Genomic DNA, 15,212 nt, shown 5'->3' on the forward strand with positions numbered 1-15,212 from the left:
TTGATTTGTACATTCAATAGTACATGGAATAGCCATAGACAATTTAGGTACTGAAACATATGCAAAGCTTTCTTTAAAATTTTAAGATTACTTTTTAGATTGAATGTATTTGATGTATAAAATATTCAGTTTGGCATCAAAGTCAAGTTGTTGGAATTATAAAGTGCATAAATGAACCTAACAAATAATGGCATTAATAACAAAATTATTAAGACGTGACTTCTGCAATCATAGTGTATCCTAGTGAGGAAATAGCAGCAAAAACAAAACAAAAGATGATAATGGGTTTAAAGAAAAGTGTTATAAACGAGAGTTCATAGGAAGATGTGATAAATTCTTACTGAAAGATCTGAAAACTTTTCGTGACAGAGGTAGAATTTAAGTCATATTTTAAATAATTACCTGATGATAATGGAGGAATACAGGCAGAAGTATGATGGTCCATAAGTGAAATTGGGAGATTTTCTATAGCCTGGCTTTAAAAAATATTTTATCCATTATGTAATGACAAGAATTAATTTAACAGATGTCATCAATTTGTAAGTTTGTAATTTGTAATTTAAGAAAAATATTTAAGTTGAATGTAATAAAAGATGCTATGCCCTAACAATTTGTTCTAAATCGTTTGTGCACTTTAATGATCATCTATTCTTAAAAATATTCTCTACATTAAAAGAAACTCCAAATTATTTATTAGGTTTAACTGTAATCCAGATAACATCTTTATGAACCATGTATTTCAGTTATGGAATTTCTATGGCCAAGGAAGTCATAAGAAAGCTTTCCTGTTATCTTCCACATGCTTATGATTTTCAGAGATGGGAGAAGCCGTGACTTACTCTGAGGTGCGAGTTCATTCTTCATCCCAGGAGCGGAGGAGGGCACCTGACCACTCTGAAAACAAAAGGATCGTGAGTTCTGAACATCGAGGTGTGTAGCTTTCTCACTTTTATTTTATTGTTTTACGTGATACTTAAAAACAGTGTCTGATATATGTCTGAAAGTAGACGTGACAAATGCAAAAAATTGCACACAAATGAAACTATAACCTCCCCAATCTTTGACTGTGGATTATGGCCAATATATAATACACTGTCCAACAGGACCTTCGCTCTGGATCAAAGAAATGCATTTCAAATGAGCAAAGACATTTTGTACAAGGTTATTTAATCTTGTCAAGATAAACATTTACCATATCTAATCTTGTCAAGATAAACATTCACAATACAAAATATTTAAGAAATAAAGAAAATTAATCATTGATTCATACCTTCTATGAATTTGTGGTTACTTAATTTTAAAAATTCTACCTTCCAGAGAAAGACAAATACCGTATGATTTCACTTACATGTGGAATCTAAAGAACAAAATAAATGAACAAACAAAATAGAAATAGACTCATAGATACAGAAAAAATACTGATGGTTGACAGAGGGGAAGGAGGCTGGGCGACTGGAGGACAAAGGAGAAGGGATTGAAAAGCACAAATTGGCAGTTACAAAATAGTCACAGGGATGCAAAGTACATCATTGGGAACACAGCCAATAATATTGTAATAACTATGTATGGTGTCAGGTCCTTGAAATATCAGTGGGACCACTTTGTAAAGTATGTGATTGTCTAACAACCATGCTGTAAACCTGAACTACTCTCAATAATACTGAATGTCAATTGTAATTGAAGAATAAAGAAAAATTACATCTGCCATTATCAAATACATAAAATATATTTAAAATATTTTTATTGATTTCAGAGAGGAAGGGAAAGGCAGAGAGATAGAAGCATCAATGATGAGAGAGAATCATTGATCGGCTGCCTCCTGATTGCTCCACACTGGGGATTGAGCCTGTAACCTAGGCATGTGCCCTGACTGGGTATTAAACCCGTGACCTCCTGGTTCATAGGTTGATGCTCAACCACTGGACAACCTCGGCTGAACATAAAATATATTTTCACTCTATATTTTACCATTAGTGTGTTTCTATTTTATCACTACATTTTATTTTCATTCTTTATTAGCCATGTATGACATGTGTTAGGGGCAATAGTGTCAACTGAATGTTGTTTGTTTCCATATTTTAACATATATAAATAGTACAATGATGCATATTTAAACTTTTGATGCAATCACCCTTTTGGATATCTAATTCTTTAGATTTTCACTGGTGTAAATAACTAAATGTCTGAATAATTTTATGCTTAGTGCAGATAAATTAATTAAAAATGAATTATTTAAACTTTTAATCTCTGTATACTGCTTTCATGTTTTATAAGCTTTAAGTACCACATGTAAAAACTGGAGTATGGCCCTAGCTGATTTGGCTCATGGATAGAGCATTGGCCTGGTTCAATTCTGGTCAAGGGCAGATGCCCAAGTTGCAGGCCTGATTCCCAGTAATGGGTGTGCAAGTGGCAGCCAATCAATGATTCTCTCTCATCATTGGTGTTTCTAAATCTCTCTCCCTCTCCCTTCCCCTCTAAAAATAATAAAAATACATGAAAAAAGCACCCCACAACTGGAGTATGCTTTTTCTCAAGATGCGTGAGATTGAAAACCTATCAAGGTCGCAAGTATATTAAGGTTGAAGATGACTATGGTCTCACATTCCTGCTTGCTACTTCTGTGATGGATTTGATGGCTGCAATTAATATGCAGTACAATTTTTTGATGTTTTTACTTTTTTATTGAGCTACTAGAAGCCCAGTGCATGAAATTTGTGTACTCTGGGGGTGGGGGAGGGGGGAGCATAGTCCCTCAGCCTGGCCTGTGCCCTCTCCCAGTGCAGGAGCCCCACCATTGATCACCCCAAAGAGGCATGCTCTGCCCACCATCCGGGGCTCCTTGATGGATCGCCCGAAGAGGTAGGTTGGAGCTGGGGGTCCCGCCGCTGCACTGCGCAGAGCTGCAAGACTCCTGGCCGCACTGCAGGGAGCCACGGGACCTGCCTCTGTGTCGTGCACACAGCATCAAGCCCCCCTCCACCCTTGTGCACACGCAGCCCTGACCAATAGTGCACACCTGCTGCTCACGCAGCCTCCTGGTGATCACTCATTTCCGCAAGGGCATCATCGCAAGAGGGCGTGATGACCACATAGGCTTTTATTAGTACAGATAAAGGACACATAATTAGTTTCATGTGTACAACATAGTGATTTGATGTTGTATATATTGCAAAATGATCACCACAATAACTCTAGTTCAGTTGTTCTCAACCTGTGGGTTGCAACCCCTTTGGCGGTCGAACGACCCTTTCACAGGGGTCGCCTAAGACCATCCTGCATATCAGATATTTACATTGTGATTCATAACAGTAGCAACATGACAGTTATGAAGTAGCAACGAAAATAATTTTGTGGTTGGGTCACAGCATGAGGAACTGTATTTAAAGGGCCAGAAGGTTGAGAACCACTGCCTAGTTACCATCCATCACTGTAGTTACAAAATTTTTTGAGTATGTGATGAGAACTTTTAAGATTTACTCCCTCAACACTTTCAAGTATGCAATAGAGTCACCATGCTGTACATTACATCCTCATGATTTATAACTGGAGTTTGTACATGTTCATCCCCTTCATCCATTTTACCCACTTCCTTTATCCCCTACTTTGCAAGCTCAGGTTTTTTATTTTTATTTTTATTCCACACATAGAAGTGAGATCATATGGTATTTGTCTTTTTCTGACTGGCTATGCTATTTCACTTAGCATAATACAGTGGGGCCTTGACTTTCGAGTGTCCCGACTAACGAATTTTTCGAGATACGAGCCGTCTCTCAGCTGACTTTTTGCTTTGAGTTGCGAGCTAAAATTTGGGTTATGAGCCAGCTTCAGATACCCCACCGCTAGTTGGCTCAGCGAACATCACAATGAACAGTACAACATCAGCCCAGCATCACCTGTCTCACTCCTTCATTTTAGGCGGTTAGCTCTTAGTTGAAACATCAGTGTTGTGCTCGCATTTGTGCTTGCAGTTATTTTGCAAAACTTCGTTTTTTCAACCATGGATCTGAAGAAAGTAAGTGTGAAGGACAGTGCTGAGAAGAAGCGGATGATGTGCATTGAATTAAAGAAAGAAATTATTGAAAAACATGACCAAAGTGAGCGTGTAATCGACTTGGCGAAGCAGTAGGAGCGTAGCACTTCTACGATCTGCACCATACTGAAGCAGAAGGAGCCGATACAGGCTACAATTCCAGCCAAGGGCGTTAAAATAATTTCTAAACAGCGGTCATCTATCCATGAAAATATGGAGAAGCTGCTAATGGTGTGGTTAACGGAGAAGCAGCTCGCAGGAGATACCGTGACGAAGGCTAAAATCTGCGAGAAGGCACGAGCTATTTATGCTGATTTGCTGCAGCAGACCCCAGGCACTTCAGTGGATGAGGCATCGGGCGAGCTGTTTAAAGCCAGTCGGGGCTGGTTCGAAAATTTTAAAAAGAGGACCGGCATTCACTCCGTTGTCAGACATGGTGAGGCAGCGAGCGTGGATATAAAGGAAGGTAACATCAATGAGCTCATCGAGGAGCACTCCCAGGAACTGACAACCCAGGAGCTAAAGGAGCTACAGACGCAGCAGCACAAGGAGGTTTTGCAGGAAATTGATGACACAGAGGAGGAGGAGGAGGAGGAGGAGGAGGAGGAGGAGGAGGAGGAGGAGGAGGAGGAGGAGGAAGAGGAGGAGGTTATCTCTGTGAGATAAAGGAAATGTTGGGGATGTGGGAGAAACTTTCAGACTTTATTCAAAAGAAACACCCAGAAAAAATTGCAACTGGGCGTGCGATGGAGCTATTTAATGACACTAGCCTAACTCATTTCAGAAATATTCTGAAAGGGAGGATGAAACAGATCTCATTGGACAGGTTTTTCTCGAAAACTCCTGTAGATGAAAGTGATGAAAGCGTGGTGAAAAGGGCAAAAATCAGCAAATAAGATTCAGTTATTCAGTTATTCAGTTCAGCCTTTCCCCTCCAACTCCATCAGCATCTTTAAGTCGTTTGATCTCCAAGGTAAATGCTGTACATTGAACTTAATAAAACAAGTTTATTGCACTACATTCCATTGTTCAGTATTGTGTTTTTATACAATATTCATTATTTTTAAATACATTTTTCTTATTTAAAAACATTTAACAAAACAATTGCGGTGTTTTTGGGTGTCCAGAACGGATTAATGGCATTTCAATTCATTGTAATGGTGAAAATTGATTTGCCATACGAGTAATTTGAGTCACGAGCTCCATCACGGAACGAATTAAACTAGTAAGTCAAGGCCCCACTGTACTCTCCAGGACCACCCATGTGTCATAAAAGGTAAGATTTCCTTTTTTATAATTCGTTTTTTAATTGCTTAAGGTATTATAAAGAGTATTACATATGTCTCCTTTCCCCCCACCCCTTGACAATCCCCTAGCCACCCCTACCCCCCAGTGTCTTATGTCCACTGGTTATGCTTATATGCATGCATACAAGTCCTTCGGTTGATCTCTTACCACCCCCTTCCGCCCCCCAACCCTCCCTAGACTTCCAGCTGTAGTTTGGCAGTCTGTTCGAGGCTGCTCTGCATCTGTATCTGTTTTTGTTCATCAGTTTATAATGGTACTTATTATCCATAAATGAGTGAGATCATGTGGTATTTTTCTTTCATTGACTAGCTTATTTCACTTAGCATAATGCTCTTCAGATTTCCTTTTTTATGGCCAAAGAATATTCCATTGTGTTAATGTACCACAGCTTTTTCCATCCACTCTGCTGTTTCCAGATCTTGGATATCCTATCTAATAAAAGAGAAACATGGTAATTGGTGTACGACCGCTACCCTTCCCATTGGCTAATCAGGGCGATATGCAAATTAACTGCCAGCCAAGATGGCGGCCGGCAGCCAGGCAGCTTAAACTGAACATGAGGCTTGCTTGCTTCAGTGACGGAGGACTGCAACGTTCCCCGCCTGCCTTGCTGGCCTCTGAGCCTGCATTTTGAAACATAGTTACAAATATAGAACCTAAACAAAACCCCAGAAACCTACCTTCAGCAAGCCAGGATCTCAGAGCTGGAGTTGATACAGAGTTTCGATTATAGAACCGAAACAAACCAGATACCTTCTTTCAGCAGCAGAGGCCTCAGAGCTGGAGCCTCAGAGCTAAAGCTGGCTCAGAATACAAAATAAAAAAAAAGAAAAAAAGGAGTGGTGGGGAGCTTCCCTCACCCGCCAGCCTAAAAACAGCCCTCAGCCCCTCACCCAGACTGGCCAGGCACCCCAGTGGGGACCCCCACCCTGAACCAGGACACCCATCAGGGCAAACCAGCCCCCCCCCCACCCGTGCACCAGGCCTCTATTCTATATAGTAACAGGGTAATATGCCTCCAAGCACCGGGATCAGCGTGACAGGGGGCAGCGTCCAAACCCCCTGATCGCCCTGAGGCTCTGTGTGTGACAGTGGGCGGGGCCACAACCTCCCTATTGGCCCTGCTCTGTTCGTGATAGGAGAAGGCGCCCCAACCCCTTGATTAGCCCTGCTCTGTGCCTGATAGGGGGGAGCTCCCCAACCCCCTGATCACCCTGCGGCTCTGTGTGTGACAGGGTGCGGCGCCCCAACCCCCCCACCCCACGGGTCCTGCTCTGTGTGTGATGGGGTAGAGCCATACCCTCCCCATCGGCTCTGCCCTGAGTGTGACAGTGGCGGCGCCCCAACCCCCTGATCAGCCCTGCTCTGTGTGTGACGGGGTGGTGCCCCAACTCCCCTATCGGCCCTACTTTGTGAGTGACAGGGGGAGCTCCCCAACCCCCTGATGGGCCCTGCTCTGTGTGTGACAGGGGGGAGCTCCCCAACCCCCTGATGGGCCCTGCTCTGTGCGTGACAGGGGGCAGCGCCCCAACCCCCTGATCGACCCTGCTCTGTGGGTGACAGGGGGTGGCGCCACAACCTCCCCATCGACCCTGCCTTGAGTGTGACAGGGGATGGTGCCCCAACCCCCCAATCGACCCTACCCTGAGCGTGACTGAGGGTGGCATCGCAACCTCCCGATCCGCCCTGCTCTGTGCATGACAGGGGGTGGTGCCCCAGCTCCCCAATTGGCCCTGCTCTGAGACTGACCAGGAGCTGCACCTAGGGATTGGGCCTGCCCTCTGCCACCCGGGAGCAGGCCTAAGCCAGCAGGTCGTTATCTCCCAACGGGTCCCAGACTGCGAGAGGGCACAGGCCGGGCTGAAGGACCCCTCCCCCTCCCCCCCCTCCCCCTCCCCCTCCCCCTCCCCCTCCCCCCCTCCCCGAGTGCACAGATTTTTGTGCACCGGGCCTCTAGTTATAAATAATGCTGCAATAAACATAGGGGTACATATATTCTTTTGAACCAGTGTTTTGTATTTCTTGGGATATATTCCTAGAAGTGAAATTGCTGGTCATAAGCCAGTTCCATTTTTAATTTTTTGAGAAAACTCCATACTGTTTTCTACAGTGGCTGCACCAGTCTGCATTCCCACCAACAATGCATGAGGGTTCCCTTTTCTCCACATTCTCCCAGCAGTTGTTTGTTGATTTATTGATGATAGCCATTCTGACAAGTGGTAGGTAATATCTCATGTTTTTAATTTATATCTCTTTGATGATAAGTGACATTGAGCATTTTTTCATATGTCTATTTTCTGCCCAATTTTTAATCATATTTGTTTTGCTCTTGAGTTGTATGAATTCTTTATATATTTTATCTGATATATACTTTGCAAATATTTTCTCCCATAATAGTTGGTTCCCCTTTCAATTTGTTGATAGTTTCCTTGGCTGTGTAGTAGCTGGTAGTAGCTGTAGTATATGGTATAAGATAGTGCTTCAGTTTCATTCTTTCACATATTGCTGTCTCATTTTCCTAGCACCATTTATTGAAAAGACTACTCCTCATTGCATATTTTCGGTTTCTTCATCATATATTAAATGACCATAAGCAGATGGGTTTATTTTGGGGAACTCTATTCTGTTCCACTGATCTATGTATCTTTTTTAATGCTAGTGCCATACTGTTTTGATTACTATAGCTTTGTATTATAGTTTGAAATCAGGAAGCTCTATGCATACAACTTTTTGCCTTTTCTCAAGATTGCTTTGCCTACCCCTGGATGTTGTGGTTCAATTGGTTGAGTTTTGTCTCATGCACTGAACGGTGGCTAATTTGATGCCCAGTCAGAGCACATACCCAGGTTGTGGTTTTGATCCCTGGTAGAGTGATTGATCTTTCTCTCTCACATCAATGTTTTTCTCTCTCTATCCTTCTCCCTGCCTCTCTTTCTAAAATCAATGAAAACATATTTTAAAAAAAAAAGATTGCCTTGCCTATTTGGGGTCTTTTGTGGCTTTATACTAATTCTAGGATTGCTTGTTCTACTTCTGTAAAAAATTCCATTGTGATAAGGACTGAATTGTACCTATAGAAATTATCTCAATGTCCGAAAAGAGAAAAATAGTAAAAAATTATGATATATACATGAGAGTGAATATTATGCAGTTAACTTAAAAACATTTATTAGAAATGTCATGGCCTGGTAAGCAGTAAAAACGGCTCTAACTAGGTAAAATAGACACAGTCAAGAAAAATGATGATGGTATGCTTCTGAGTGAAACACTTAGTGTTTGGATTTCTTTGCCTTTTTTTTCAAACCAGAGGACATTTATTCCAGCATAGGAAATATAGTCAATAATATTGTAACAAATATATATGGTGCCAGGTAGGTACTGGAATTATTGGGGGGGGGGCACTTTGAAAAGTATATGATTGTCTAACCGCAATGTCGTACACCTGAAATTAATACAAAATCATAGTCAATGTAAACTATAACTGAAAAAAATTAAAGAACTGTGAATAAGCATATAGAAGCCAATGTTGAACCAATTTACTGATCTCTTTCTCAAGGCTTCTCTGCCCCGCAGTCTTCATGGAAGTTACTTTCAGCGGTTCTGGGGATCATCTGCTTGGGGCTCCTTGTGTCTGTTGGAATCTTAATTACAAAGAGTAAGTCTCTATGAGAGAAAAGAAGTCAGCTTGCTCACTGCTCATGAAAAGGAATCTCGTTATGGTCTTTTATTTTCTAAAGTAATATTCTCAGCACCATTTTGTTTTTTGTTGTTATTGCCTCTGTACTAGAGCTGATTTTAAGAACTACATCAAATTACTATGTCTTTACCTTGAACTTTCATGACTTTGTCCTTTCATTCATATGATTCCATCCACATGAAATAGCAACTCCTCTTTTTTTGCTGCTTGTTAACCTATTTCTCTTAAACTTACACCAGGACTACTTTTTCTGAGAAATCTCCTACAGGTTTTATTATCAGAATCAATTTCTCTATAATCTGTGATCTCACTGATATTATGCTAATTTTCCAATCAGACTTGTAGTATTATTATTAGATTTGTCTGTGTATACCCTTCAATATATTGTCTTTTAGATATCTTTGTTAATGAAATTTTACTATTTGTAGTCACATAACAAATAAAGTGCTTATGCAATGGCACATTTATCTTCAGGTACGTATGAAAAAACCACACTGATATTTGTGATGTTGTCTTCAGAAACAGAGCCATGGTCAGGAAATCTCACCTCCAGTCAGGAAACAGACCAGATGGAATTGATTTCAGGAAATTCAGGGTTTCCCCCACTGCCAACAAAAGTTCAAGGTAATTAGGAACTAGATCACCTTTCCTGAGTTAGAAAATAAAAATATCTCTGTTTATTTATATGCATATATAATTATTAAGTATTGAAATATATTACACACATATCATGTAGTGTCAGATACCCGGAAACATATGTGGTAAAAATCCACTTAAATTTGGAAGCTGTCAATAATGCTTAATAGTGATAATTGTCCTATTAAATTACCGTGGCATAAATCATGTCAGCATTATGCACATTAGTTAACAGAGCAGCAGTTTTAAATGGGTGAATATAATTGGTCATATAATTTCTGTATTGCTTCTTAGCTTATTTTTTACAATTTAAACACCCAAATTTCTACATATAAATGTACTAACAGGAGGCATTTAGCCTGACTGTAATTTTTCTTTAGGTTGGAAATGTCACCCTTGTGAGGACAACTGGCACCAGCATGGGGAAAACTGCTACTCTTTTTCTACACAACCAACTCCTTGGAGAAATTGTGAAGTTTATTGTGCTACTCGGTCTTCAAGTTTTCTTAAACTAAATACTGAAAAAGAAATGGTAAAAACAAGTATACGTTTCTCAACTTTTATTAAGTTTCTCCCGGAGGTATTTCTTGGCCTTTAGGCTTTGTCTGTTCTGACATCCCTGCTTCAGCACAGGGAAAGGCACATGATACACACCAGATTATGCTCTTCCCTTTTCTTGAAACTCTTCCTCAGGACCTAGTTTAACGCCCCTAAGCCAGCGGTTCTCAACCTGGGGGTCGCGACCCCTTTGGCGCTCGAACGACCCTTTCACAGGGGTCTCCTAAAACCATCCTGCATATCAGACACTTAAATTACGATTCATAACAGTAACAACATTACAGCTATGAAGTAGCAACGAAAATAATTTTATGGTTGGGTCACAACATGAGGAACTGTATTTAAAGGGCCAGAAGGTTGAGAACCACTGCCCTAAGCCAGATATTCCTGCAAGTTTTATTCACCTCTGAACTCTTGCCTATCTCTACAGCCTCCTAGATACCAATAACTTTTTATCACTTCCATTTCCTTACCCAATTATTTTAACACTACAGGTCCAGTGCACCAATTTGTGCATGGGTGGCGTCTGGCTGGCCCAGCCCCAATCAGTGAATTGAGGCTGGCCAAGCCTGTTGGGAGGAGGAGACGACGGGAGGTTGGCGGGGCACACCCTGATCACAGCCCAATCAGGGCTGGGCTGGCTGTGAGGGGGGGGGGGGGGCGGGGGAAGGGAGCCTCAGGCGATTGGCCAGTGGGCCCTGCCCCAGAATGGGGTGAGGGGGCCAATTGGGGGTTAGCAGCTGGGGGAGGGGCCTTAGGAGGCTGGCCAGACAGCCTCACCCCCAATTGAGGTGAGTGAGCAATCGGGAGCGGGGAACTGGCTGGAAAGAGGGGCCTTGGGCTGATTGGGGTGGTGGGGGCTTATCAGGGGTGGAGCCAGCTTTGGGGACGGGCTGTGGGTGGTGGCTATCCGGCCCCACCCCCTATTGGGGTGCAAGGGGCATCAGGGGTGGCTGGCTGGGAAGAGGGGCCGCTGGAGGTTGGCCAGCTGGCCCACCCACTGATCAGGCCAGCTCACTGGCCACACTGGGCTTCATAGCAACTGGTCGTTCAAGTTGTTAACTGGCTTTTTACGTATATAGTAGTAGATACTCCACTTATGTACTTATTAAAGTTTAATTCAATCTTCTCACAATTTTACTGTCCTCTTCTCAACCCTTTGTAACCTCACCCTAATAAGTGCCTATTTACTTTTATGGTTTATCCTAAGATATCTATAGTATTAAAAAATTTATTTTGATCACCTGGTCCTAAAGGAGTTTCTGTTAAGTACTCTCGTTTTATCCGGTACTTTTCCTTTTGTAGCAATGGCTTACTTAATTGGTTTGCATCTTTCTTAAATTCACAAGGATTAAGTCTACTTACTGCCTTTCAATTCTCAATATGCGGCACAATGTTCACAGTACTATGAGGGCTCCATAATAGTTGTTTGATGAATGAATACATGATTGGTTATTAGTGAGTTGTCAAAAAATCCCAAGAGCATTTTTTACTATAGTTATTGTTTCAGATAAAAAATAAAAATGTTTCATAATGTAAATGAAAGATTTAATTTCTATATATATTGACAACCAATCAAAGATATCAGATTTGTTTATTTTCTGTTCTCATTCTTTCCAGGATTTTGTACAAAATTTTTTAATGAAGCAATGTCAGATTCGGACAGAAAAGTTTTGGATCAGTTTATATTACAACAGCAGTGAACGGAAATCGGCTTGGAAAGATGGCTCAGCTTTTACCTTGGACAAGTAAGTATCTTCCTATTAGTCTATTTTTAAATATATTTTTATTGTTTTCAGAGAGGAAGGGAGAGGGACAGAGAGAAACATCAATGATGAGAGAGACTCCTTGATTGGCTGCCTCCTGCTTGCCCCACACTGGGGATTGAGCCAGCAATCCTGGTATGTGCCCTGACCAGGAATCGAACCTTTACCTCAACCACCAAGCCACACCAGCTGTGCTGTTCTGGCTGTTTTAAAACACCAGTCCCAGAATAACAATATTACCTAATTATCTAGTGTGCATATAATTAGATGTTAAATTCTACCATGTGAAGTTTTCTATTAAACCTTAACTGATTACTCCAACTCACATAGAACTCTTAATATATTTGACCTTTAGAAATGCATAACAATGATGTTTAGTATGGTGGCTAATGATTTACACCCCAATAGAAACCAGCTGATTTCCTAGGTATTGACTTAATTTTTATTTCTCTGGACCATAATAATTTACTACATAATGTACACAGACACTTATGAGAGGATTATGAAGAAAAAACTATGTTCAAAATAGTATTGAAATGTGATTTTCTCATTCAGTTTCATTTTTTCATGAGAAACATTATAACAATATATCAAAGAAGATTAAACACTGAACAAATATAAAAATTCACTTGTCAATTATGCTAGACAATTGAAGATTTCTAAAATATAAAAATGGTAGTGGCCTGGTGCATGAAATTAGTGCATGGGTTGGGGGTGTCCCTCAGCCCGGCCTGCACCGTCTCCAATCTGGGACCCCTCGGGGGATGTCCAACTGCTGGTTCAGTGGGATTGGGCCTATACTGGCAGTCGGACATCCCTCTCACAATCCAGGACTGCTGGCTCCCAACCGTTCACCTTCCTGCCAGCCTGATTGCCTCTAACCACTCTGCCTACCAACCTGCTTGCCTCCAACTGCCCTCCCCACTGGCCTTCTCACCCCCAGCTTCCCCCGCTGCCATCCTGAGCACCCTAACTGCTCTCCTCTACTGGGCCCCCCTGCTGGCCTGCTCATTCCAATGGGGCCCCCCTGCCAGCCTGTTCACCCCCAACTGCCGACATGCTCGCCCACAACTGCCCCTCCTGCCAGCCTGCTTGCCCCCAACTGCCCCCCTGCTGGCCTGCTCACCCCAACTGCCCCCTTGCCAGCCTAATGACCCCAACTTCCCTCTCGAAACAATCTCATGGTCCCCAACTGCCCTTCCCTGCCTGTTTCATGGCCCTCCACTGCCCCCCTCTTGCTGGCCTGATTGTCCTCAACTGCCCTTCCCCACTGGCCTGCTTGACCACAACTGGGCCCCCTTGCCAGCCAGCTCACCCACAACTTATCCCCTGCTGGCCTGATCGCCCCCAAATGCCCTCCCTCTGGACTAATTGCCCCCCAATTGCCCCCCACACTGGCCTTCTTGCTTCCAATTGCCCCCCCTGCTGGCCTGCTTGCCCCCTACTGCTCCCCCTGCTGACCTGCTCACCCCCAGCTTCCCTCCACCGCAGGCCTAATCACCCCCAAATGTCCCACCTGCCAGCCTGCTCATCCCCGACTTCCTTCCCTGCCAGGCTGATTGCCCTCAACTGTACTCGCCTGCTGACCTCATGGCCCCCAACTGCCCTCCCCTGCTGGCCTGACCTCCTTAGCCTCAGCCCCGCCACCATGGCTTTGTCTGGAAGGTCTCTCAGAAGGTTTCCCGGTCTAATTAGCATATTACCCTTTTATTAGTATAGATGACAATGTTGGCACTATTTTGGGAGGGAATATAATTATTTTTGTATTAACAGAAAATGTACATGTATTTAGTATTGTTACATGTAAGTGAGTGAATCTTTTTTACTATAACAGAATTCATTCTTAATATGACAAATTTGGATAGATATATCTCAAATAACAAAATTTCTTTGGGTCTCTGGAATGATTTTTAATAGTTGAAAGGAATCCGGCCACAAAATTTGAAAACTGCTCTTATAGCACCAATTTTCTTATTAAAATGCTAATGTATAGGAGGCACTCCATTCATCCTACCATGTTATTAAGATAAATATAAAAGATTCTATTTTGTCACGCACATGGGGATAATAATCAGGACTAAAAACAATTTCAGCATCCCTCTTTCATTTACTTGTTTTTTAAATCCTCACCAAGGAGAGAGAGAGGGAGAGAGAGAGAGAGAGAGAGAGAGAGAGAGAGAGAGAGAGAGAGAAGAGATATATCGATCAGCTGCCTCTGACCAGGAGTGAAACCTGCAAAGTTTTGGTGTCAGGCACAGTACTCTAACCAACTGAGCAACACTGACCTGGGTTCCTTTACTGTGAATGAAACAAATGCTCTCTCACCAAAAGATAGAAGCCTTTTTCTTCATTAAGCAAGCACTTGCGTGTTGTCACTTTTTTTTTTTATTAGATTCCAGATCTCTGAAAATTTTGAGTCAGTTATAGTCAGCTTTACCATTGCATTAATGGACAAGTGTTTTGGAGTTCCTTATTCTGCCATTTTCATTCCTTAAGGGTTGAATGGAACAAATATTATTTATTATTTACATATGAATAAATCTGCCAAAGCAATGTATGTTCCTTTATATTTCAATTAATGCATAGTAACCTTTAAGAATAGAATTGATCTATGAAATATATTTTAGTAAAAATAGAAATTCTTTTCTCTTCTAGGCTCCAGTTAAGAAAACCTGACGTTGCCTCTAATCATTGCAAATATATGAAAAATGGTCAGTTATTTGATGGAAATTGTAAAGACCCTGGTTATTGTATATGTAAGAAGACAGCATATGGAGATTAAATCACTCATATGCAGGATATAAAAACCAAAAGCAACAAATGAATAAACCTGAAAAACAAACAAAATCACATAGATGTCGACAACAGTATGGTGGTTACCAGAAGGAAAGGGGGTGGAGGGTAGTAAAGGGCAGAGAGGGTCAAATATGTGATGGAAGAAGATTTGACTTTGGGTGGTGGGCACATAATACAATGTATCGATGATGCATCATAGAATTGTACACATGAAACCTACATAATTGTATTACTCTATGTCACTCCAATAAATTTAATTAACAAAAAGAAAGAGGTGTAAACATTGAAACTTTTCCAGGATTATTTTTAACTTTAAGAAATACTTCAAAAATAGAAAATTTAATAAACCCACATATACCCTTCATCCAGCTTTAAGTGTATTTAATTTTCAAAGGTATTGTGTTTGAAAGTTTTAAAA

At 41.7% G+C, this 15,212-nt stretch overlaps 1 protein-coding gene across 1 annotated transcript; it reads left to right on the forward strand.

The window, feature by feature from the left end:
- The first annotated feature begins 829 nt into the window (after positions 1–829).
- Positions 830–15,209, forward strand: LOC132226034 (C-type lectin domain family 1 member A-like). Its single transcript, XM_059680933.1, has 6 exons — positions 830–930; positions 8,898–8,996; positions 9,558–9,662; positions 10,055–10,206; positions 11,853–11,980; positions 14,654–15,209. The coding sequence occupies exons 3-6, from the start codon at positions 9,608–9,610 to the stop codon at positions 14,778–14,780; spliced, it is 462 nt and encodes a 153-aa protein (XP_059536916.1). The 5' UTR covers positions 830–930; positions 8,898–8,996; positions 9,558–9,607; the 3' UTR covers positions 14,781–15,209.
- Positions 15,210–15,212: the final 3 nt, after the last annotated feature.

The sequence above is a fragment of the Myotis daubentonii genome, chromosome 2 (assembly GCF_963259705.1).
Source record: "Myotis daubentonii chromosome 2, mMyoDau2.1, whole genome shotgun sequence".
In the NCBI taxonomy this organism is placed as follows: Eukaryota; Metazoa; Chordata; class Mammalia; order Chiroptera; family Vespertilionidae; genus Myotis; species Myotis daubentonii.